Source organism: Hippopotamus amphibius, chromosome 3, assembly GCF_030028045.1.
Source record: "Hippopotamus amphibius kiboko isolate mHipAmp2 chromosome 3, mHipAmp2.hap2, whole genome shotgun sequence".
Taxonomy (NCBI): Eukaryota; Metazoa; Chordata; class Mammalia; order Artiodactyla; family Hippopotamidae; genus Hippopotamus; species Hippopotamus amphibius.
The window spans coordinates 143,977,929-144,003,248 of NC_080188.1; the positions used below are offsets into that span (position 1 = coordinate 143,977,929).

The 25,320-nt window shown below is 34.6% G+C and overlaps 1 protein-coding gene across 1 annotated transcript in view; it reads left to right on the forward strand.

Moving 5' to 3' along the window:
* Positions 1-25,320, forward strand: part of DNAH14 (dynein axonemal heavy chain 14) — a 537,201-nt gene that overhangs the window by 372,257 nt on the left and 139,624 nt on the right. Inside the window, exons 58-65 of the mRNA XM_057727198.1 lie at positions 1,207-1,315; positions 1,826-1,951; positions 5,120-5,214; positions 8,728-8,887; positions 16,900-17,031; positions 17,419-17,514; positions 20,249-20,389; positions 21,732-21,947. Coding sequence (XP_057583181.1) covers positions 1,207-1,315; positions 1,826-1,951; positions 5,120-5,214; positions 8,728-8,887; positions 16,900-17,031; positions 17,419-17,514; positions 20,249-20,389; positions 21,732-21,947 — 1,075 coding nt within the window. The remainder of the gene's footprint in view (positions 1-1,206; positions 1,316-1,825; positions 1,952-5,119; positions 5,215-8,727; positions 8,888-16,899; positions 17,032-17,418; positions 17,515-20,248; positions 20,390-21,731; positions 21,948-25,320) is intronic.

Below are 25,320 nucleotides of genomic sequence, written 5' to 3' on the forward strand. Positions count from 1 at the left end.
CCTTGGGCGAGGAACTAAGATCCTCCAAGCTATGTGGCAAGGCCAAAAAAATGAATAAATAAAATTTAAAAATAAATAAATAAAATACCAAATTGTTATTCAAAAAGGCTGTACTATTTTATGCTCTCACCCATGTATAAGAGATTTAGTTTCTCTGCATCCTTGGGAGCGTTTGGTATTGTCACTATTTTTTATATTAACTATTCTAATAGGTGTGTAATTATATGGTATTGTGATCTTAATTTGCACTTTTCTAATGGTTAATAATGTCGAACATCTTTTCATGCCCTTATTTGTCATCCATTTATCTTTTTCATTTTAATGTTTCTTCATACCTTTTGCAGATTTTCTAAATAGATTGTTCAATTTTTTCATTGTTGAGCTTCAAGAATTCTTTGTATATTCTAAATATGAGTCCTTTGTCAGATACATGGATTACAAATATTTTACTCCAGTTGGTACTGTCTTTTCATCCTCTTAACAGGGTCTTTCACAGAGAAAAGGGTCCTGGTTTTGATGAAGTCCAATTTATGAATTTTTTTTCTTTTATGAATTGTGCTTATCTTGTCTCAGAACTCTTCATCAAGCCCTAGGTCCTAAAGATTTTCTCCTATGTTTTCTTCTAGAATATTAATAGTATAGTTTTACTTTTTACACTTACTTCTATGGTCCATGTTGAGTTAATTTTTGTATGAAGTGTGGGGTTTAATTTACTGCTCAACTTGTGTAATTGACGCATCAGCACCACTTGTTGAAAGACCTGTTCTTCCTCTTTTGCTTTTGCATCTTTGTCAAGATTCAGTTACGTGTACTTGTGTGGTTTATTTCAGGGTTCTCCATCTGTTCCATCAATCTATATACCTATTCCTGTGCCAGTATCACATACTCTTGATTACTGTCGCTATGTAATCAATCTTACAGTCAGGTAGAGTAATTCCACCCACTTTAGTCTTCTTTTTTCGAAATTATTTTAATTACCCTAATTCATTTGCCTTTCCATATAAATTTTAGAATAAACATGTCCATACCTACCAAAAAATAAATCTTACTGAGATTTTGACAGGAATTGCATTAAACGTTTGTATCAATTTGGCAAGAATGGATATCTTTACTGTGTTGTCTTCCAATCCATGATCACAGTATATCTTGCTTGGCTAATATTTTGTTATATCTATACCTTCTTAATACTTTTTTTTTTCCCCTCAGGAATCGTTTCTATACAGGTCTATCCAAGATCCTGGAAACAACTGCTCTAGTTACAGATATGCAGAAGGAGCTCTTGATTCTTGGCCCTCAAATAGAGCAAAAAACAAAAGTATGTTTGATTTGGGATCTCTTTTAAAGATTTTGTGGTTTAATACTGAACAGTGTTTGAAAGCAAAGGCTGATACTTGACAAACATGGGTTAGAATTCCAGCTTTATTACCATGCATCTGGGCAACCTTTCTTAGTCTCAATTTTCTTATCTGTAAAATGAGGGAAACAATAAGCACAACAATAGCAAAGTAGTAACATCATCATATTTTAATAATTAAATGTGATAATAGGTATATAGCTAATCATAAAAGTTCACACAAAAAAATCTACAGCATCTGAAACGCTCTGTGGTAACTTGCAGTTTGCCAAGTATTTTAAAAATCATCACCCATTGTCACTCCTTATCTGTATTGTATGAAATGATATTTATTGTAGTCACCATTATTAGTCTATTAAATAAATATATTTCAAGCTGATTTTGGCAGATTCTGTAATAAGGAAATGATCTCTTTAAAGAAAGCTATCATGTCTCAAAATTTATTCTAAGAAGAATTGTTTGGTTCATTAGGAAAAAGAAGCCCTAATGGAAAAACTACAGAAAGATTCACAAGTGGTTGAAAAAGTTCAGATGCTTGTTAAACAGGATGAAGAAATTATGGCAGAAGAAGTAAGAATTGTGGCAGAGTACGCTCAGGTAAAATTAAAATATAATCTATAAAAATCATTTAGGGATTTGAAAAATTGTTTCCTACCCCCAAAATTTAAAGGTCAGACTGATTGCTCTTAAATATATAGTGCCCCAACTTTGCATACTTTTCATTTTTATCCCAGAAAATGTTTATTGAGTACCTACTACATGCAAGACACTGTTAAATGAAAACAGGAAATACAAAGACATGGGGTCTCTGTCCTTGAGAAATCTTGAGAATAGAGCCTGGTTCTTTTGGTTACAATGAACAAAAACTCATTCAAGTCATATCAGAAATACATGTGGCCTCCAAGAGGATCATCTGCAGGAAACGAAGCAGTTCTAGGGACTATTTTTTTTTGTGTCACTTCTTTCATTGCCTGAATAATCCTCTCTTTTTAAACTGACCAATTCGCCTCCATACCCTCCCATCAGAATCACAGCAAGAACCAGTCTGGGATAGCAAATTACCAAATGTTCAACCCTGGTCTGATCAATAGCCACCCCTACTCAGAAGGCAGAGTGGAGTTCCATGTCTTCCATGTGCAAAGGTTTTTAATAGAACAACTCCATCAATTAAAAAATATATATATAAGCTAAAACATAAATATATGTAATTATTTATTTATTTTATACACATGAGCTACTATCATTAACTAATATCTCAAAGCACAATAAATACTTGGGGCAAGGTTTATTATAAACAATAGTGAATGTGAATTTCTAATAGTCTTTTTGATAACTTCAAAATGTTTTGCCTGACTTCTTGTCAGATCTGATCAGGCTGAAGAAGAGTTCATACCAGGGACAAGAGAAGTATCAGCCTGCCTTTCTTCCATTGTTCACTTGTACTTGCAGTGTTAGCATTATCTTCAATCCAAGGTTTCTTTGAGAAACCTTTTTAAGCTACCTGTGCATATTTTAAGGGCTAATTTACTTCAAGCTGGATAATGTAATAGGCAAGTCCCCCTCCTTGGACACACACTATACAGTGCAGGCTTCCAGCTGAGCATTTAGGAAATGGGGAGGCCACCACAGCCAACCCTTCCAACCTGTGGAACTTCCTCTCTTCCCTCAAGATGCTCACTGTGAGTGACCCATAACCTCGGTTAGTCCAACCACATGAAGGTGCCACTGTTAACCAGTATATTTAATATGAGCACAGCTTAACTTCAGTCTTTAATTTTTTAGAAAATGGATATAGAGAAATTAATGGTTCTTTTTTTTTTTCCCAGACCCCCAAAAAACCCATCTGACTTCAGAGGTATATTCAGCTTCTACAATTTTGAGACCATTTTTTTTTTAAAGAATACAAAATTACTAGTTTATAATTAGACATGAAAGTGAATATTTATTTAGAAGTAATCAAAGAAAACAAATTTTTAGAAGTTGACAATTATTATGAACATCACAAAACCTAGAAAAAAAGCATAATAATGTCTGGTAATTAACTGCCTTACACACCCCATAATACCTTTTTCCTACATTTTTTTCACTGCATATCCTGTGATTGCTTCTTCATGATTTTGTAATATCGTTTCCTATAGAGTCTTTAGCATAGTTGGTAAAATGATTTTTTCATTTTTGAGAGTTTGGAAAAGTTTCTTTCAACTTCATCTCGTTGATCATGTCATGAACATTTTTAGTATTTCTATCAAATTTGGTATAAGTAGCAATGACATTTCGAGATTCCTTGTGCAGCGATTAATCTTAACTACTGTTTGAGTTGAGAACATTCATTAACCAATTTTCCATTAATGTCTTTATTATAGAGGTGTTTTCTGATATCTGTAGTTTTATTAATGTCAATATTTCTTGCAAACTCAGCCAGAACCTTGAATTTTTCAGTGATCATATGATACATTCTTCTTCATTAATTGGATTATTAAACAGACTAAGGGCCAGATAATTACTTCTATCCTAAATTTATTTTTAACTCAATAAACTTTTGCTTTTGGTATGATCTGAAGTTTTTCATTACATTTTGCAACTCAGTATCAAAAGAATCTATTGATTTTATCAATCACTTTTAGTTAACATTCCCCCACTTTTTGTATTAATTATTTGTAAATAAGTATTAAAAATTATAAAATAAGGCATCTTTGACATACATTTGTACAAGGAATCCATAATTCCTCACTTATTTCATTGAGACATTCTGAAACATCTTTCCAAATACAATAAATAGTACCTAAAAACTCAGGAATTCTGATTAATTCTTATTGCACAACTCCCACCAAAAAAAGGGAGGTGGAATGTATAGTAGGTTTAGAATAGTATACACTGCATTATCAGGTATGTTCATGAAAGAGTGAACTTCCATTCTGAGTAGATGTCGATGAGGATCTAACTATCTACTTACAATTTTACTCAGCTAAAAAACGGGAGGATTTTCCACAGACCAGATCCTGGTGCTGGGCACCATAAGTACAATTTATATTGTCAATACAATATGACCTCTGGCCCTGCCCCTTAATGTCACATCACCAGGAAACAGTAGATGATGGAAGTATTCCTAGCAGTCATTCCTACTTGAGATCACATGCAATAACTTAATTACACAGAGAAGTGACTGTAAGCAATATAAATATAATTCCCAACTCAACTCATTAGCCAGATCCCAATAATGTCCGCAGCCATTCCAGCGCCACTTGTCATGATAGAATACCTCATGAAGAGTGAGTCAAGGTGTAAAGAGAAATTGTTCTTATCTGACTGCAGTTAAAATATCTTACTTTTGCAAGTCTTACAAAAATGTATGACCCTGCAAACATTGGCAGAATTCCTTCCAAGACCTTGGAAGGGACCTGTATGGCTGAAGGGTCTAAGGCTTAAGCTTCATTAGTATTATAGTAATTCCACCTTTAAGTAATTCCACTCCTCAAAAGGGCAATGTTAAAATTACACTGAGTTTAATACAGAAGGCAGAAACCACTCGGTGTTTTTGCTTCTCACAGATAACATCTCATCAAGGATTGCATCATACACTAATTTAGGATAGAAACACACGTTTCTAGCAGGATAAGCATGTGTGTACATCCCTAAGTCACACAGATGCATAACTTATGGGCATTGTAAAAACTTCAAATGATGTTTTCTAACTTCAAAATATAAAAATTTTGTCTGCAATTATAATCATTCATATATATTTAGGGGCTTATAACTTTATTGCAGAAAGCTGACAATGAATTAAAAAGTGTACTGCCAGCTCTTGACAAGGCAATTGTGGCTCTAAATGCCCTGGATAAAAGTGATGTCTCTGAATTAAGGTGAGTAATTTATGGAAGTTTCTTTTGAGTTGGGAAAACCCAAAATAAAGCAAAAATGCATGGTAAAAGTTAAGTATATATTCCATTTTTAGATTAAACCATTTTAGCTCTCTTGGTTACTTTAAATTTTGCATTATGTGTTTTGTATACTGTATCTTATCAATGTTATGCCATCAACTGTAAGGCATATCAGTATTTCATGTACCTTTAAGAAAGAAAAATTACTGCCATGCATGCTATTATATGATACGCTGTTGGCTATAACTAAATCCCAATCTCAAAGATGTAAAACTGTGCATCTTAGAATTGATAAAATATTGTATTACCTAGACTAGAAAGAAAATGCACACTGATTGTGTAAACACCTGACCTGCAGTTCCAAAAATAAGAGGACAATGTTCACTATACAGCTGCTTATGCCAGTGTAGTTATATAACTTTGGGGATCTATAGGAACACAGGAAGAGACAACTGATGCGCAAATGTTGGCCATTGCCACAAGGTGTCACTATGGGAAGCATTTCCGCTTATGCCTTTTCCCAAATGCAACTTTCAAAATTGCGGGGTGGGGAGGCGGTGCAGTGATTAAAGAGAAATTCATAAGAAAATACAAGAAGAAATGAATAAGGCACAAAGATCTGAACTCGATGGTTCTGATGTGCATCATCTGAGATGATTTTTAACTTGAGCTCTCTGACTCAACAAAGGCAATTTGCCTATTACATCTTGGAATATGTTGAGCTTTCCAGTATTTATAGAAAGTAGTATTTTGATAAAAGATGCTGAAATATGAAGCAAATCTACCATGATATTTATAACACATTAATTCTGAGGATAAGAACAGAAAATGACAAGAAAAAAAGGGTTTTTTTTAAAACCAGTGTATTTTTATGGAAAAGAAAAGAGAATGTTGAACTTACCCTCTCCAAAATTGAAAAATAAATGCACAGAGAGAAACAAGCAAGAGGAAGGGAATGAATTCTTGACTTGTTTTTCCTTTTTTACCCCATTCATATGTATTCATTCTTATGCATTCATTTATTCATTCATTCAGAAGATATATTGAAAGCACACTGTGTGCCAAGCCCCATTTTCAGTGCTGAGGTGACAACAGTTAATGGCTGGAAAAGGCCTTTCTGATGAGGTGACACTGAAGCAGCGAACTGAATGAAGTTTGGACATAAACTAGGAAAGTCCAAAGGAAGAGTATTCTAAGCAGAAGAAGTAGAAGGCACAAAAGTCTTAAGGCAGAAATATGTTGATGAGTTTCAGGAACTGCAGGTGGAACCACGATGGCTGAAGCTCAGTGAACAAGAGGGAGTATCAGGAGATGACATCCAAGAAGCAGCAGGGCCCAGCTTCCCAAACATAGCCCCCTCTGTGCCTCATGACTTTGTTCAGGAAGTTATTCCATTTGCTTTTGTCTGGGAGAGACACCCAAGAGAGAGCTCAGCTCAAATTCCCTCTAGTCTAATTTCTGAGGGACAGTCTATTTTAGTGGTTAAGCACATGGGCTCTGGTACCATGCTTCCTGGGTTGGAAACCTGGCACTGCTGTTTTCTAGTTGTATAGCCTCTCTGTGCCTCAACTTCCTTTTTATCCAATAGGGAAAATAATAGATGTTGAAAGAATTGGATGAGTTTAAACATATAAAATGTTCAGAATAGAATCTGGCATTGAGCAAATGCTCAAAAAATGTTACTTTAATGCTAAGTGGTTTCCTCTGATTAAACAAGCCCTTTCCCCTGCCCTAATACTAAAGCTAAAGAAAACTAACCAGGTCCTTTAATTCCTTGTATATGCCTTTTTGTTTGTTTGTTTGTTTCTTTGTTTGTTTTTAAAAGATTCTCCCTTGCTAATATACATTTCACTCCACTTCAAAATGCCAGATAAATGAAATGCCCTATGATATGATCTTCATTGCTATTCTTAGGTCATGCAGGAAAGACATCTAGCAGATACACAGTTTAGTCCACTCTCTTTCCCAGCTGCTGTTTCCATCATCTTGCCCAATGACAGTACAACCCTTTGCCAATTTGCAACACTAGCCGCTAGAAGAAAGATGGTAGACAATGCAGATTAGAGTAAACCAGTAAGGGTCAAAGACAGAGTACTTCTTTGTAGTAATGAAGAACTTTAAAGCAGATTACCAGTGTAGATAAGTCTCACTTTAAATCAAATATTCTTTTCTGGAGAGTGGCACATAAATTGAACTATAGTCAATTGAATCCTATTTTCCCTTTAATTGACACTAAATTTCATAAATATTTCATCTTAATTTGATTGTATTCCCATCCTGTTTGATTTTAAAACAGTCAAAACCTGGGCAAAATTGAAGAAAAGTTTGAGGGCTTCTCATTTCTTGTCTGTAAACCTTGTCTCTCTCCTCCCAGTTCTTCTGTTATTATCTTTCAGTTGGGGGAGGCTAACTACCCTTTTGTTCCCAGTCCCAAGTGCTGTTGCACAGTGACCACTACTCCAGTGGCTTTCATTAAAACTTACTCCTTGTGAGCGTTATCTTGACCTCTGGCTTTCCAAAATTTGACTTTTCCAAAATGTTGGCTTCTCATCAATTGTGCAGTGGCATGTCAGCTGATTAATACACAACTTCCAATGTTCCAATAATCATAGTATTAATAACTTGAGAGACAACTTCCCATCCACCCTCCCTCCATCAACTCTGTTTTATCTATGATCTTTATGGTAGGAATTTTAGACCAGGATGAAGAAAAATCAGAAGATGTGTTTAAACGGAGTTGCAACTTACAGCACCCCTCAAATTACAAGAATAGGGCTGACTCCCAACTACCACTTCCATACAAACATATAGTGTCTTTGTCAATTGGTCATCAGTAAATCAACACTGGGATGACACAGAAGGGTTCCTTTTTAAAGAACTCTGCAGCAAATTTTTTTTTTAATTTTTATTTATCTATTTACTGTCTGCATTAGGTCTTCATCGCTGTGCACAGGCTCTCTCTAGTTGCAGAGAGCAAGGGCTACTCTTCGCTGCAGTACATGGACTTCTCATTGTAGTGGTTTCTCTTGTTGCGGAAGATGGGCTCTAGGCGCATGGGCTTCAGTAGTTGTGGCTTGTGAGTTCTAGAGCACAGGCTCAGTAGTTGTGGCGCATGGGCTTAGTTGCTCCAGCGTGGCATGTGGGATCTTCCTGCACCAGGGCTCAACTCCTTGTCCCCTGCATTGGCAGGCGGATTCTTAACCACTGCACCACCAGGGAAGTCCCAATATTTTTATAATGAAAAGAATTAAATCTAACTCAGATATTCTACATATTTGAGTTTTATGCATTTCATCTTCCTAAAGCAAGGATACCCATGTGTTAAAGATATCCGAATTTTTAAAGAAACCCAAACAATGAAACAGCTATCTGTTGGCAAATAGTACTTTTTACTAAAACACTTGTTAAAAATCTGTGTGTCATATTCTGAGGTAGTTTACAGGGTACCTTTGATTTCAATTGTGAAGTTGATTAGGTTTTCACCATTTATTACAGAGTATATACACGGCCTCCTTACCTCGTACTGACTGTCATGAATGCAGTTTGTATTCTTCTGCAAAAGAAACCTAACTGGGCTACAGCAAAGTTACTTCTTTCAGAAACTGGTTTCCTGAAAAAATTGATTAACCTTGACAAGGACAGCATACCTGAGAAGGTAAAAACTAATCTCTAATTAATGCATAATTGATGCATTCTGTATTTATAATCTATGAGAGTCAAACTGAAGTATTAAAATCGGAATTCTGTATCAGATTTGGAAGACAACGGTGAGAGTTAAAAGATCAGAGAGCAAGCTGCATATGCAAACATGAAAGTTTTCCTAGAAGTGACAAGGAAAAGCAATATGTCACCAAAATCAGAAAAATGTTGTGTCTCAGAATCTCTTTATATACTGAGAGTAGAAGAGGGCAATAGTAGAAAAAAATCTTTCTGGATGGATTGCATAACCCTGTGAAAGTGCAATGTGTGGATAGAGGTGTCTGAGTTTTTTTTTATTGATATATAATTAACATACAACATTATATTTGTTTCAGGTGAGCAACATACTGATTTGATATTTGTGTACATTGCAAAATAATCACCACAAAAAGTCTAGTTAATATTCATCACCACACATAGTTACAAAAATTTTTTCTTGTGATGAGAACTTTTAAGATTCACTCTCTTAGAAACTTTTAGACATACAATACAGTATTAGTAACTATAGTCACCATTCTGTACATTGTATTCCCGGGACTTACTTATTTTATAACTGGAAGGGTGTACCTTTTGACCACCTCCACCCGTTTTCACCATCCCCAACTCCCTGCCTTTGGTAACCACCAATCTGTTCTATGTATCTATGAGTTCATTTTGGTTTTTGTTTTCTTTCTCTCTCTCTCTCTTTTTTTTTTTTAAGATTCTATACAGAAGTGAGATCATATGGTATTTGTCTTTCTCTCACTTATTTCACTTAGCATAGTGTTCTCAAGGCCCATTGTGGTTGTCAAAAATGGAAGAATTTCCTTCTTCTTATGGCTGAGTAATATTCCATTGTGTGTGTGTATGTATTTTTTCACATTTTCTTTTTCCATTCATCCACTAATGGACACTTAGGTTGCTTCCATGTCTCAGCTATTGTAAATAATGCTGCTGTTAACATGGAAGTGCATACGTCTTTTTGAGTTACTGTTTTTTCTTCCTTCAAATAAATACCCAGAATTGGACTTGCTAGATCTTCTATTTTTAATTGATTGAGACCTCATACTGTTTTCCATAGTGACTACAACAATTTTCATTTCCACTAACAGTGCACAAGTGTTCCACTTTCTCACCAGCACTAGTTATTTATTGTCTTTTGTTAATAGCCATTTTAACAGGTGATATCTCATTGTGGGTTTGTTTGTATTTCCATGATTATTAGTGATGTTAAGCACCTTTTCTTGTACCTGCTGGCTATCTGTATGTCTTCTTTGGAAAAATGTCTATTCAGATCCTCTGCCCATAGGATCTGAATAGACATTTTTAATCAGGTTGGTTTTTTTGCTGTTGGGTTAGATAAGTTTGAACATTAACCCCTTATCACATGTATGTTTTCTCCCATTCAGTAGGTTTCTTTTTCTTTTGTTGATGGTTTCCTTTGCTGTGTAGCATTCTAATTTAAAGTAGTCACACATTTATTTTTGCTTTTTTTGCTTTTGCTTTTGCTGTCAAATCCAAAATCATTACCAAAATCGACATCAAGGAGCTTAGTGCTTTTTTTTTTCTAGGAGTTTTATAGTTTCGGGTTTCATGTTCAAATCTTTAAGTTATTTTGAGTTAACTTTTGTATGGTGTAAGATAGTGGATCAGTTTCATTGTTTTGCATGTAGCTGTACAGTTTTCCCAATACCACTTATTGAAGAGACTGTCCTTTCTGCCATTGTATGTTTTTGACTTCTTTGTCATAAATTAACCAACCATATATGTGTGGATTCTTTTTTTTATATATAAATTTATTTATTTATTTATTTATTGGCTGTGTTGGGTCTTCGTTGCTGCACATGGGCTTTCTCTAGCTGCTGCGAGCAGGAGCTACTCTTCATTGTGGTGCGCAGGCTCCTCATTGTGGCTTCTCCTGTTGTGGAGCATGGGCCCTAGGCACGTGGGTTTCAATAGTTGCAGCACATGGGCCCAGTAGTTGTGGCTCATGGGCTCTAGAGCACAGGCTTAATAGTTGTGATGCACAGGCTTAGTTGCTCCACAGCATGTGGAATATTCCCAGGGCAGAGCTCAAACCCATGTCCCCTGAATTGGCAGGCATATTCTTTACCACTGTGCCACCTAAGTCCTGTATGTGGGTTCTTTTTTGGGCCCTCTATTCTGTTCAGTTGATCTGTGTGTCTGTTTTTATGCCAATGCCATACTGTTTTGTTTACTATAGCTTTGCAATATAGGTTGAAAATAGGAATCATGATGCCTCCATCTTTTTTCTTTTCTCTCAAGATTCCTTTGGCTATTCAGGGTCTTTTATCATTCCATATAAATTTTAGGATTGCTTGTTCTATTTCTGTGAAAAATGCCATTGGAATTTTGATAAGTATTGTTTTGAATCTGTAGATTTCTTTGGGTATTATGGGCATTTTAACAGTATTAATTTTTCCATCTATGAGCACAAAATATCCCTCCATTTATTGTGTCTTCCTCAATTTCTTTCATCAATGTCTTTTAGTTTTCAGTATAAGATTTTTCACTTCCTTTGTTAAATTTATTTCTAGGTGTTCTATTCTCTTTGATGCAACTGTAAATGGGATTGTTTTCTAAATTTCTCTTTCTGAGGGGTTTATTGTTCTTGTATAGAAATGCAACTGATTTTTGCATACTAATTTCATATTCTGCCACTTTACTGAATTTGTTTATTAGATCTAACACTTTTTTGGTAAAGTCTTTAGGGTATTCTGCCTTTAATGCTGTGTCATCTGCAAATAGTGACAGTTTTATTTCTTCTTTTTCAATTTAGGTGCCTTTTTGGCCTAATTGCTATGGCTAGACCTTCCAATGAATAAAAGTGGCAAGAGTGAACATCCTTGTCTTGTTCCTCATCTTACAGAAAAAACTTTTAGCTCTTCCCCATTGAGTATGATGTTAGTTGTGGGTTTGTCATATATTGCCTTTATTATGTTGAGCTATATTTCCTCTAAAGACAATTCATTGAGCAATTTTCTCATAAATCAATGTTGAATTTTGTCAAATGCTTCTTCTGCATCTATTGAGATGATCATATGATTTTTACCCTTCATTTTGTCAATGTGGTGTATCACATTGATTGATTTGTGGATGTTGAACCATCCCTGAATCCCTGGAATAAATCCCACTTGATTATGGTTTGATGTATTGTTGAATTCGGTTTGCTTATATTTTTTAAGGATTTTTGTATCTATATTCATCAGAGATGTTGGCCTGTAATTTTCTTTTCTTGTAGGGTCCTTGTCCGGTTTTAGTATCAGGGTAATGCTGGCCTCATAAAATGAGTTTGGAAACGTTCCCTCTTCTTCCATTTTTTAGAAGAATTTAAGAAGGATTGGTATCAATTCCTCTTTATGTTTGGTAGAATTCACCAGTGAAGCCAACTGATGCTGGACTTTTGCTTGTTGGGAGGTTTTTGTTTACTGATTCAATCTTTTTGCTAGTAATCAGTCTATTCAGATTTCCTGTTTCTTCTTGATTCAGTCTTGATAGGTTGAATATTTCTAGGAATTTAACCATTTCTTTTAGGCTGTCCAATTTGTTGGCATATAATTTTTCACAGTAGTCTGTTATGATCTTTTGTATTTCTGTGGTATCAGTTGCAACATCTTTTTCATTTCTGATTTCACTTACATGAGTGTTCTTTCTCCTTTTTCTTAGTAGTCTAGCTACAGGTTTTTCAATTTTATCTTTTTCTAAAAAGAAACTCAATTTCATTCATTTTTTTTCTATTTTTTTTTTAGTCTCCATTTATCTCTGCTCTGATCTTTGGTATTTCCTTCATTCTACCAACTTTGGGCTTCATTTGTTCTTCTTTTTCTAGTTTTAAGGGGCATATTAACTTAGAAGCCTGCCCCTCAGCCTGAAGCTTTGAGATAAGCAAATAGCCTCTTTCACTGAAAGCCTTGGAGCTTTCAGTCGGTCCTCTATTTTGGGCCCTGGGGTGGATAAATCCGCATGGACCCTTTAAGAGATGTTTCTCAGATGGCTATGGCCTTGTGGGTCTCATGGATACAACCCTGTTGGCTTTTAAAGTTATATGTATTGGGGGCTCTTCTCTCAGGTGCAGGTCTTAAAAATTAGGGTGTCAGATGTGGGTTTCAAACCCTTCAGTTCTCAGGTAGAAGCTCAGGGTTGTGAGTTCCCTGCCAACTGTGGGACATTGCACCAGGAGTGAGATTTATGGCAAGATTGTGTCTCAGCCTCTCCTACCCATTATAGTGTGGGTTTTCTTCTCTTTTGTCCAAGTGTAGGAGTCACTCAGGTAGTTTTTGGTTTTCTTCCAGAGATGATTGTTCAATAAGTGTAGCTATAGATTCTGTGTGACTATGGGAGGGAGGGAGTTCAGAATCCTCCTACATTGACACCTTGAACCAGACCTCTGAGATTTATTTTTATTCATGTTACAAATGTTCATGTAACAACATGTACCAAACACTGTTCTGAGCCCTTTCAAATACTGATTCATGTGGGAGAAGATGGGGGACAGATTAGAGCACAGAATTTTTTTTTAAATAAGGTAGACTGGACACCTAGTAAGGGGTTTTGCTGGAGCAGATTTAAATCTGAAGAATGTAGATTTACTGTAGGACTGCAAAGAGGATGAGAGCAGGACCAAAGTTCTGAGCAAGCAGTGGAGTTCAGAGCACCAGTAGAATGGAGCAGACCATGTTGAGCACCCACCCAGAGTACTACTCTGCCTACACCTTGATTTCAGATTTTCAATATCCAGAACTGTGAGAGAATAAATTACTGTTGTTTTAAGTCACCCAGTTTGTAGTAATTTGTCACAAGGGCCCCAGGAAACTAATACAGGTTTTGGTACCAGTTAGTGATTGCTGCTATAACAAATACCTAAAAATGTAGAAGTGGCTTTGGAAATAGATAATGCATAGAGGCTGGAAGAATATCCAAACAGGGATATTACATAGGAGCTGAGCTGAGAGCTAAGTTCAGGGACAAACTGAACGGTTTGTAGGCATATGAATGGCACTGTCACAGCTGAAGGGTTGAATACTCATTAATTAATTCAATAAATATTTAGGAGTATCTTCCATGTAAGAGACATTATGAGACATTTTGATAGTTTACAATACCAACTCATTCCTTGATGTCATGAAGCTTACATTGTAATAGGGATAACAGACATAAATGGCTAACAACACAATTAATTAGTTACAATAATGATCTGTGCTATTAGGAAGTACAGAGTAGTATCTGAACAATGTGAATATGTGAGTTTTTTTAGCAGGATGTTGATGTTGCATTCATACTATTCATGAATTAATGCAACAACTTCTCACTCTCTGAAGCATTCTTAGCAAAACTGATTCCCTATAGTTATGCTTAAATAGATCTTTCAAGCTCAAGAAAAAATAATAGTTCATCTAAAGAAATGATTAAAAGCCTAACAGTATCTTCACCATTGCAACAAAAGGAATAAAATACCCAGGAATAAACCTAACTAAGGAGGTAAAAGACCTGTACTCAGAAAACTATAAGACACTGATAAAAGAAATCAAAGACAACACAAACAGATGGAGAGATACACCATGTTATTGTATTGGAAGAATCAACATTGTGAAAATGTTTATACTACCCAAAGCAATCTACAGATTCAATGCAATCCCTATCAAATTACCAATGGCATTTTTTACAGAACTAGAACAAAAAATCCTAAAATTTGTACAGAGACACAGAAGACCCCAAATAGCCAAAGCAATCTTGAGGGAAAAAAACAGAGATGGAGGAATCAGACTCCCTGACTTCAGACTATACTACAAAACTACAGTGATCAAAACAACATGGTACTGGCACTAAAATATAGATCTATAGAAATATAGATCAATAGAACAGGATAGAAAGCCCAGAGATAAACTATGATCAACTAATCTATGACAAAGGAGGCAAGGATATCCAATGGAGAAAAGGCAGCCTCTTCAATAAGTGGTGCTGGGAAAACTGTACAGCTACATGTAAAAGAATGAAGTTAGAACACTTCCTAACACCATACACAAAAAAAAACTCAAAATGGATTAAAGACCTAAGTGTAAGCCAGACACTGTAAAACTCTTAGAGGAAAACATAGGAAGAACACTCTTGGACATAAATCACAGCAAGATCTTTTCTGACCCACCTCCTACAGTAATGCAAATAAAAACAAAAATAATTAAATGGGACCTAATGAAACTTAAAGGCTTTTGCGCAGCAAAGGAAACTATAAACAGGATGAAAACACAACCCTCAGAATGGGATAAAATATTTGCAAACAAATCAACAGACAATGGATTAATCTCCAAAATATATAAAACAGTTCATGCAGCTCAATATCAAAACAATAAACAACCCAATCAAAAAATGGGCAGAAGACCTAAATAGGCATTTCTCCAAAGAAGACATACAGCTGGCCAAGAGGCACATGAAAAGCTGCTCAACATCACTAAATATTAGAGAAATGCAGATCAAAACTACAATGAGATGTCACCTCAGACCAGTTAGAATGGGCATCATCAGAAAATCTACAAACAATAAATAGTGGAGAGGGTGTAGAGAAAAGGGAACATCTTGCACTGTTGGTGGGAATGTAAATTGATACAGCCACTGTGGAGAACAGTATGGAAGTTCCTTAAAAAACTAAAAATGGCATTACCATATGACCCAGCAATCCCACTACTGGGCATATACCCAGAGAAAACCATAATTCAAAAAACACATGCACCCCAATGTTCATTGCAGCACTATTTACAATAGCCAGGTCATGAAAGCAACCTAAATATCCATCAACAGACAAATGGTTAAAGATGTGGTATATATATACAATGGAATATTACTCAGCCATAAAAAGGAATGAAATTGGGACATTTGTAGAGACATGGATGGACCTAGAGACTGTCATACAGAGTGAAGTAAGTCAGAAAGAGAAAAACAACTATCGTATATTAATGCATATATGCAGAAACTAGAAAAATGTTACAGATCAACCAGTTTGCAAGGCAGAAATGGAGACACAGATGTAGAGAACAAACATACGGACACCAAGGGGGCAAAGTGGGAGGGGTGTGGGGTTGGGGTGGGATGAATTGGGAGATTGGGATTGCCATATATACATTACTAATAAGAAAATAATCAAACTGTACATTTTAAATATATGCAGTTTATTGTGTGTTAATCATATCTCAATAAAAGTCATTTTTTAAAAAAGCCTAACAGTATCTTAAAAGATAATAAGAACACAGGTAATAAGTTGATAATGGACCACTTTCCATCTAAATTATTCAGCAAAATTGTTCTGTCCTTCCAGGCACTAGAGGAAATGCCTGGTTGGAAAGGAAGGGGAAAGGAATATCAGTCTGAGAAAGATTTCATTCTGATTACGGCTCCCCAAAGTATTTGAGAATACTATATAGCTAACTCTAAACTAGGTGGTACCATTTAGATGAGATGGATCCACAGGCATGTGGCACAACTAAGCTAGAGAATTGTCCTCGGTGAGCCCCAGTGTGCCTCAGGCCACACTGCCATCATTGACCAAATAGACCTTTGTGTAGGGACTGTGCCCTGCCAACATGCCTCTTATGGGGCAGAAGTCAAGGGTGGTTTTCCAAGTCACCTCACACAAGGTGCACAGGAAGGAGACTTCAGACTTCCTTACACACCAAATTCCACAAAGCTGGAGCAAATTAACTTGTTTTATTTTTGTTTCAAAATGGCATTCTTTTTTTAAACTGTGGTATAGCTACTGTAACAATAACAGCAATAACAAGATGTTTATTAGCAGAGGACTTTCCCCTCATCTTAAAAAAATTAGCAGTATTTAGAACCATTTTGTACCCAAGTATGTCTTTGATTCTACTTTTGAAGAGTCACTGAGTATTTTTTATAAGAAATAAAATTTCATTCTAGTATAGATAGAGGAAAACTTCAGATGAGTTATACTTCTTTCTCAAACTGTATTCACTCTAGGTTTTCATACAGCTGAAAAAGATTTTAATCTTACCTGATTTCAACCCAAGCAAGATTGCTCTAGTTTCTGTTGCTTGTTGCTCTATGTGCCAGTGGGTTATAGCATTGAATAACTACCATGAAGTACAGAAGGTATGCTTTTTCCTCTTAAACATCTATAACAATTTGGAAGTGGCACATCATTGTCCCAGAAAAAAATTTTAATTGTCAAATGAACTTCTATGGAAAGAATGCTTAATGAAAAACACTTTAATCAAACATATTATGTTAACTCACAGATATCAAGTGCCCCTGTCATATTCTTTCATTTATGGCAACTATGCTATTGGTTTATTTGTTTTAATATGTCTCACCATATTAAACTACTTATTTCAAATACTTTGTACTCTAATTCTAGATAAGTTTGAGTTGACATCTGTAACTGTCTTTCAAACAGTGTTATTTTTAACAGTAAACCTTTAAAAAAAAACAGTGAACTTGACTTTTTTAACACTTAAATTTTGTGACATTCTGTTTAAGCTGGTGCACCCTAAACAAATCCAAGTGGCTGAAGCTCAAAATGTCCTAAAAATTGCACAACAAAGGTTGGCCGAAAAACAAAGAGGTTTACAGCTGGTAAGAAATCTTTTAACTTGTTAACCTCTCAATGTCTTTATGAACTAGATAAAAATATCAGGAAAAAGTCATTATCTCAATAGAATTTATCATTTTTAGATAAAATAAAGATAATATTAATAAAGGTAGTGAAGAGATTAATGGTGATTAAGTAAATAATCACACTCTAAGTATAGATCTTAGTGCCTGCCACATAGTAACACACTCAGTAATGTTAATTAATAATATATCAGTAATATATTAATTTACCACTTCTCCCAGGACATCTTTGTAACTTCATTTTACCAAAGACTGATAGTATCAATCTATGTTTTTAAAAAACCGTTTAACCTGTTTATATTGATTACTCTGTTGCTATGTAAAGTCATGGTTATTCCTTTAATGTCTTGATTTTAAATTAAAATCATAATGAGACCTAAAACTAGAGTCAAGATGGTTAATCTCCATCACCTACATAGCATTTTGAGAGTGGTGGAGGCAATATATTATACTTCAGAGATGGCAAGCCTGCAGGCACATTCAGTCCATTGACACCTTTATTTGGCATATATAAGTCTTTCTCCCCTTTCCTTACATTTTGCTGTTGTAACCAACATTGTAAAATCGATAACTTCATTTAAAACCTGAATGCCTATGTTCTCTTGAAAATTCAGATGATCCAACAGTGCTGGGCTAACTTTCTCACTTGGCTATCATAAGCCCCCCAATTCACTTTAAGTATTTATGTTCCCTGCCTGGTCCCATAGACATCTTTTGCAAATTTAGGGATGTAAAAAGTATTGGACATTTTCAAAAGAAATTAGCAACAAATTTTAACTGAATTTATCTTATGTTGATATGTAATTTTATTGTACTTATTTTTGATGCTTGGTATTTTCAATTTTGGTATTTACTCAATTTTTCTGATGCCCATGATTTTTCACGTGTGTCTTAGTATTTTCACTCATCCACCCAACAAATGTTTATTCATAGTATTGCTCATTTGCTTTTATTATTATTATATGGTAGAAGAGAGAAAGATAAACTGCAAATTCCAGCCTGAATCTTACTCATTAATACTCCACATTCCCTTCCAGTTCCACAGGCTTCATGAGAAGTTTCTAATATTTTAACTCATTAACAAGTATATTTTAAATGCATACTTTTACACTTAATATTTTAAAATTAAGTGTAGTAGTTCACTCCATTGGTTTTAAGCTCTGCTGAGATTTTCTGCTCACTCAGCCATGTACTGTCTCCCATTTTAAAAATAGGTTTTTTGTTCACCTGGGTCTAAAAAACATTTCTGAAAAATCTCAGAAAATTTAGGGGAAAGTAATAATGCCAGAACCAATCATATTTCATTAAGTCTTACCTTGGGGAAGCACAGTGACTGTCATATGATAGAAATTTCATGTGTTTAATTGAATCAGTAAGCCATACACTTTAATATTTAAATAACTCACTAGGTCATAAGTAGCAAATGGAGAGTTTTCTCAGAGTAACCTAAACTGGAAGGATGAGCAAGAAAACAAAGATGACAAAATATATAAAAGAGTAAATGACTGAATAATTATTATGGATGAAACAGGACTAAATAATAAATCATTAGAATAAGCATGCTAAAAGTAGCTAATGTGTATATTTTTGTAAAAATTGGGTATTTTCACCAGGATAACATCTTAAAAATTGGAGGAGAAATTACACCTCAGAAACTGTATTCAATAAGCACAATTTTGTATATACAATTATACTACATATCATATTCAAGTCACCGTGCTAAACCCTGTCTTTGAAGACTTAAAGGATATGAAAATCTTTCAAAAATATAAATAACAATAAATGAATAATATAAGACCACAACCCAAGAGATAATATCAGGCAATTTATAATTACTTCACAAATGACTTTTATAAACAGTAAATCAGTGTGGATTTGGCAAGACTGAGACTTTACGACAACTGAAAGTTGATAAAGATTTTAAAGAATGCCTGGGATCTACATCCACTTAAGTGAGGAGTCCAGACATAAGGGAAGAATATGAGCCAAATCCCAGAGGCAAGAAAATTTAAGGAATGTTTAGGAGACATGGAATAAACCAGTCTGGCTGTAGTGTAATATTATTGAAAAGGAGATGAAATTGGGAAGGAAGGTTGGTGTTAGATTGTGGAGGGTTTTGTTGACAGGGCTAAAACATTGGACTCTCTCCTTAGGCAATCAGTTCTATACGAATTCACCAAATGTTTTTGAGCAAGGGTGTAATAAAGATAAGTGGTAATTTAAGAAAAGTATATCATCAGTTAGTCTACTTACACCCTAGGGATACTTTAAAAGTTGCTTCATCCTAACTTCAAAACCTACCAGCTTAACTTCAAAACCTCATTAGTTCCTAGTGGTCAGTATATCTGGGATTTAAAAAGTTCAATCACTCCCTTAAGAGAGATAACCTGGATATGATATAAAATTTTCTATGTGAAAATAAATTTAAAAATGAATCTTCAAATACTAAGATTGTAAGAAAGCCTGCTGAGGAAGATGACATTTAAAAGAAAATTTCAATATCAGGTATCAAGGAATCACTCATTTAATTACAATAATGTGCATTTTCATTGGTAATATTATCTATCTTTCCAGGAAGATTTACCAGGATATAAAATGAAAGGGCTACACAATATATTTGCATAAATGACAGATAAACACTTGATGCAAAATGAGAGTAAGAATTTGTCTCAATAATGAATTAATTGTCTTTCAGGTTGAAGAACATCTGCAGTTTTTGCAAGCAGCCTACAAAGATATTGTTGCTGAAAAAGAACAATTAGCATATCGAAGAAAACTGGCTACCAAGCGCTTACAGTGTGCATCTATCTTGCTAACTGCCTTGGAAGATGAGAAGGCATGACTTTCTTTGGTTTTATATCTCCTTCATTAATTTCTACTGGGCTTGACAAACCTAAGATGTTATTTTCGCTGAAGTCCGTATCATACACCCCTTAAAACTATCTTACTATCAGCTTCTCATTTAAGATTTGTAGGCAGTCCTATTCAGATAAAAATAAAGGAGTCTTGATGAAGTATTCTTAAAACAGGGGTAACAGACTAAAAATTTATTTTCTCTTGTTCCTAAAACATCAGCACACTTTTGTCTGATGAGGCCCAAAGTAATAAACTTGCCTGTGAGTATAGCATGAGTTTTCCTTTTCTAGCACAGGAATAACCCAAGCTGAATATATGAAACTTGGGTGGTGCTGAAAGGAAGGGTGTGTCTTTAGGAAGGAAAAAGAAAATTTTATCTCCTTCTGTCAGTCTTCTGACTGCTTTTATCTTATCTCTTCATTTCTCTTCTAATTCATCTGCTTTCTCTATACTTGAGTCCCTAGTTAGCTGCCTAGTTTAGTCATAACTCAGTTATCTCAAAGGATTTTACAAAATTCTCAAGATAATTTTAATTTAGCTTATTCATTTAATAAATATGTATCACTGAAGACTCCTGCGTGGCAGGGAGAAGGAGGTTATGAAATGAGGCCAACCAGAGGGAGATCACAGCCCTCAAAAGATGATTGATGTCCTTGCAAGCCAAGTGTATGTTGAGAGGCAGTAGAACAGCATTACCTCAGATTTTAAGTTTCCAGAAGACAGGGTTCTCGCTCAACATGCTTTATTTCTTGATCAATCAAACGCATGCATGGTTGTAGAAGGAGGCTATATAGCCAAAGAATATGAGTTCAGATCCCAGCTACACTCTTCAGAAGCTTTGTAAACTTGAGCAAGTTGCTTAACTTCTCTAAACTTCAACATCTTGATCTTAAAATAAACTCAATGGCTTTTATTTAACAGAATATTGAAAGCATCACATGAGATTTTCAAAGAAAAATGTCTGTCAGATAAGTAAGGATTCAAACAACATTGGTCATTATTATCAACATTCAACACTATTAATGATACATTATAATGAATTCATATTTTAAAAATCATCCTGCTTTATTATACAAAGGATTTGAAATGGCTATCAATCTTAGCAAATACGACACAGTCACAATTCCAAGAATAGGACTCATGTTCTCCTCAGAAAACAGTTTTTTAATATTAACTATTATGAACTTTAATACAACTACAGCATGAGAATAGTAATAGTAACAGCAATAATAGATCCAACCTGGAGATTATTAATATCTAAAATGTCTCACAGTAGTATATTTCATATTAAATATCAATAACTTTTTCATTTGAAAATTTAGACTCGATGGCAAGAAACAATCAAGCAAATAGACAACAAGTTAGAAGAAATTTTGGGTGACATACTTATTTCAGCAGCCTGCATTGTCTACAGTGGGGTGTTAACAGCAGAATTTCGCCAGCTGATTGTGAAGAAATGGGAGACTCTTTGTACTGAAAACAACATTTCTTTGTCTTCTAACTTTTCTTTAATTGAAGTCATGGCACAAAAACATGAGGTAGTAACATATTTCTATTATCCAGTTAAGTGATCATTATTGTTGATTTAGATTGCATGTGTGTGTGCACATTCACTTTTGCATTTGAATCATTTCCCCAAATTATTTTATAAGTAAAACTATAGAAGTTTGTTCTGTTTTTTTTTAATTATACTTCTGATGCCTCAATTAGTTAAATCTCCTGTTTCTCATCCTCTAGGGAAAAGTCCAAACTATGCTTTTTCTCATTGTAATCCTACTACTTTGTCCTAATAAATATAGCCATTTTCTCTCCCTGAAACCCCTTTAATTAATAAAATTGGTGAACTTGTCAAACCATAGTTAGTAGTCTTAGAGAGAGCCAAAATTATAGACCTCACATTTATCAATTAATCAATAAATATTTATTGTCTGTCTATGTAAATTCTCTGCTGATGTTCAGAGAGTAAAAAAGAAAATACCTATTTTTTCAACCACAGAGAACAATTTTGGATTGGTTCTCCCACTGATAACTTAAACTGACTATCCAAAATGCAAACTTTCAGAAACAAATACTGACTTTTCATTTTCATAGTGCTAATAATGAATTTAAACCCAAATATATCAGTAATTATATTAGATGTAAATGGACTAAATGGTACAGTTAAAAGTCTAAGACTGTAAAACTACATAGATGTATAAACCAAATCACAAAATAGAAACATATGTTATTTAGAAAGGATACACTTAAAACATAAAGAAAGACTGACAGTAAAAAAAAAAAAAAAAAAAGGAGGAAGAAGTTTGCTCTATATTACCCTCCCCCCCCCCCAAAAAAAGGATAAAATAGACTTTAAGGCAAGAAAAAGATTACTGGAATTAAATAAGCTCATGTTAAAATAAGAATTGGTTTAATTTTTCTGCAAGATTACGTTAACAATTCTAAATCTGTTTGTACCTAATATCATGACCTCAAATAATAGAAAGCAAACATTAAAAGAACTACAGATAAAAATGGACAAATCTATAATCATAGTGAAAAATTTAGCACACTTCTTCCTATAACTCACAGAAAAAGAACACAAAAACCAGTAAGAATAGAGAAGATTTCAATAACAATCAACAAATGGACTTAATAGGCTAATAGGACACTGGAGCCTACACCTACAGCTTTCACATTCAATGCAAGCACATATAGAATATTGCCAAAATTGACCATGTAATGGACCATAAACAAACTTTCAACAAATATCAAAGGCCTTAAATTATACAGAATATGTTCTCTGACCAAAATGCAATTAATCTAGAAGTAAATAATTAAAAACTTCTCTGAAAATCCCCATATTTATAGAAGTTAGGAAATATATTCCTAAACTAACCATAGGTCAAAGAAGAAATTGGAATTGATACATGAATCATTGGCAAAGGATTTTCCTTTGAGATTGGGAACATGACAAAGGGATATCAACTATCTTCACTTGCACTTACCACTGTACTGGAGATCCTAGACTGTTCTGTAAGGCAAGAAAAAGAAATTTTAAAATATTAGAATTGGAAAACAAGAGAGACAAAAAAATATATAATTTTCAGATGTTATGTTATGTACCTAAAAAGCCAAGTGAATTGGTAGATATATCATGAGCATTAATAAAAGTTTAGCAAACTTGCTGGAATTAAAGTCAATATACAAAAAAACCAATTGCATTTCTCTATACCAGCAACAAACAGGGTGCACAATATTTTTAGATACCATTTATCACAGCATCAAAATGAATCTGTCAAAAAGTTGTGTGAAACTTATAGAAATGAAACTACAAAATATTACTGAGATAAATTTTAAGAAACCTATATAAATGAAGAGTTATACCATGTTCATGAACGGACTCAATAATCTGAAGTTGCCAGTTCTTTCCAAATTGATTTATAGATCCAGTGTAATCCCAATCAACATTCCAACAGTTGGGGAGGTGGGGGGGGGGGGTTGTCTAACTTGACAGGCTTATTCTAAAAGTTATAAGAAAAGGCAAAGAGCCAAAATGTCCAAAACAATGTTGATGAAGAACTGGGAGGAAGGACTTGCAATATCAAATATCAAGTTTTACTTTAAAGCTACAATAATTAGGACAGTGGTATTGTTTATCCCTCTGTGTAACAATGCAAAGATAAACAATGATACCAATGAAGCCGAACTGAGAGCCCAGAAACAAACCCCTAAATAAGTAGACCTTTGATTTATTTCAAAGGTGATAGTGCAGTGCAGTTAGGAATTGATAGTCTTTTCAGTAAAATAGTGGAGGGTACTTGAATATTAATTTAAAAAGTTGATCATTACTTCACACCACACATAAAAATTCCATTGTAGTTGAATTGTGGACCTAAATGTGAAAGGCAAATTAACAAAGTGTAATTTAGGAGACTATATTCATGACCTGACCCTAGATTAAGAAAAGATATCCTGAGCAGAACTAAACATAGAAGAAAAATTTGATCAATTGAATTACATTAAAATGTAGACCTTCTGTTCAGCAAAAGACACAATTGAGAGGATATAAAGGTAAGTCAAAGAATAGGAGAGGATATTTCTAATACATGTATTCACAAAAGGCCCTATCCAGAATAGAAAAGAGAAGTACTATAAATCACTAAGCAAAAGACATATAACCCAGTAAATAAATGGGCAAGGGTCTTGAACAGGCAGCCCACAAAAGAGACTATCCATAGCCATAAACATAAAAAAGGTTTTTAAACTCATTATTCATTAGGGAATGAAAATTAAATCTAAAATGAGATATCACAACATATCTGCCAAAATGACTAATATTTAAATGATTGGGACTTCCTAAGTGGTGCAGTGGTTAAGAATCCACCTGCCAATGCAGCAGACACTCGTTCGATCCCTGTCCCAGGATACCACATGCCACAGAGCAACTAAGCCCGTGCACCACAACTATTGAGCCTGCACTGTAGAGCCCATGAGCCACAACTACTGAGCCCATGTGCTGCAACTACTGAAGCCCACACACCTACAGCCTGTGCTCCACAACAAGAGAGGCCACCACAATGAGGAGCCTGCACACCACAACAAAGAGCAACCCCCACTCACCGCAACTAGAGAAAGACTGTGTGCAGCAACAAAGACCCAACACAGCCAATAAAACTAATTAATTAATTTATTTATTTATAAAAAATAAGAAAATAAAAGATTGACAATATCAAGCATTAACAAGGATATGGAGTAAAAAATTATCATAAACTGCTGCTGAAAACATAAAATGATAGTCATTTTAGAAAACTGATTTTAGCTACAAGTACTAAAAATACACATATTCTATGACCCAACATTCAACTTCTAGGTTTTTATCCCCCCAAAAAAATGCATATATAAGTTGATCCATAAAATATAAAAGAAAAACCA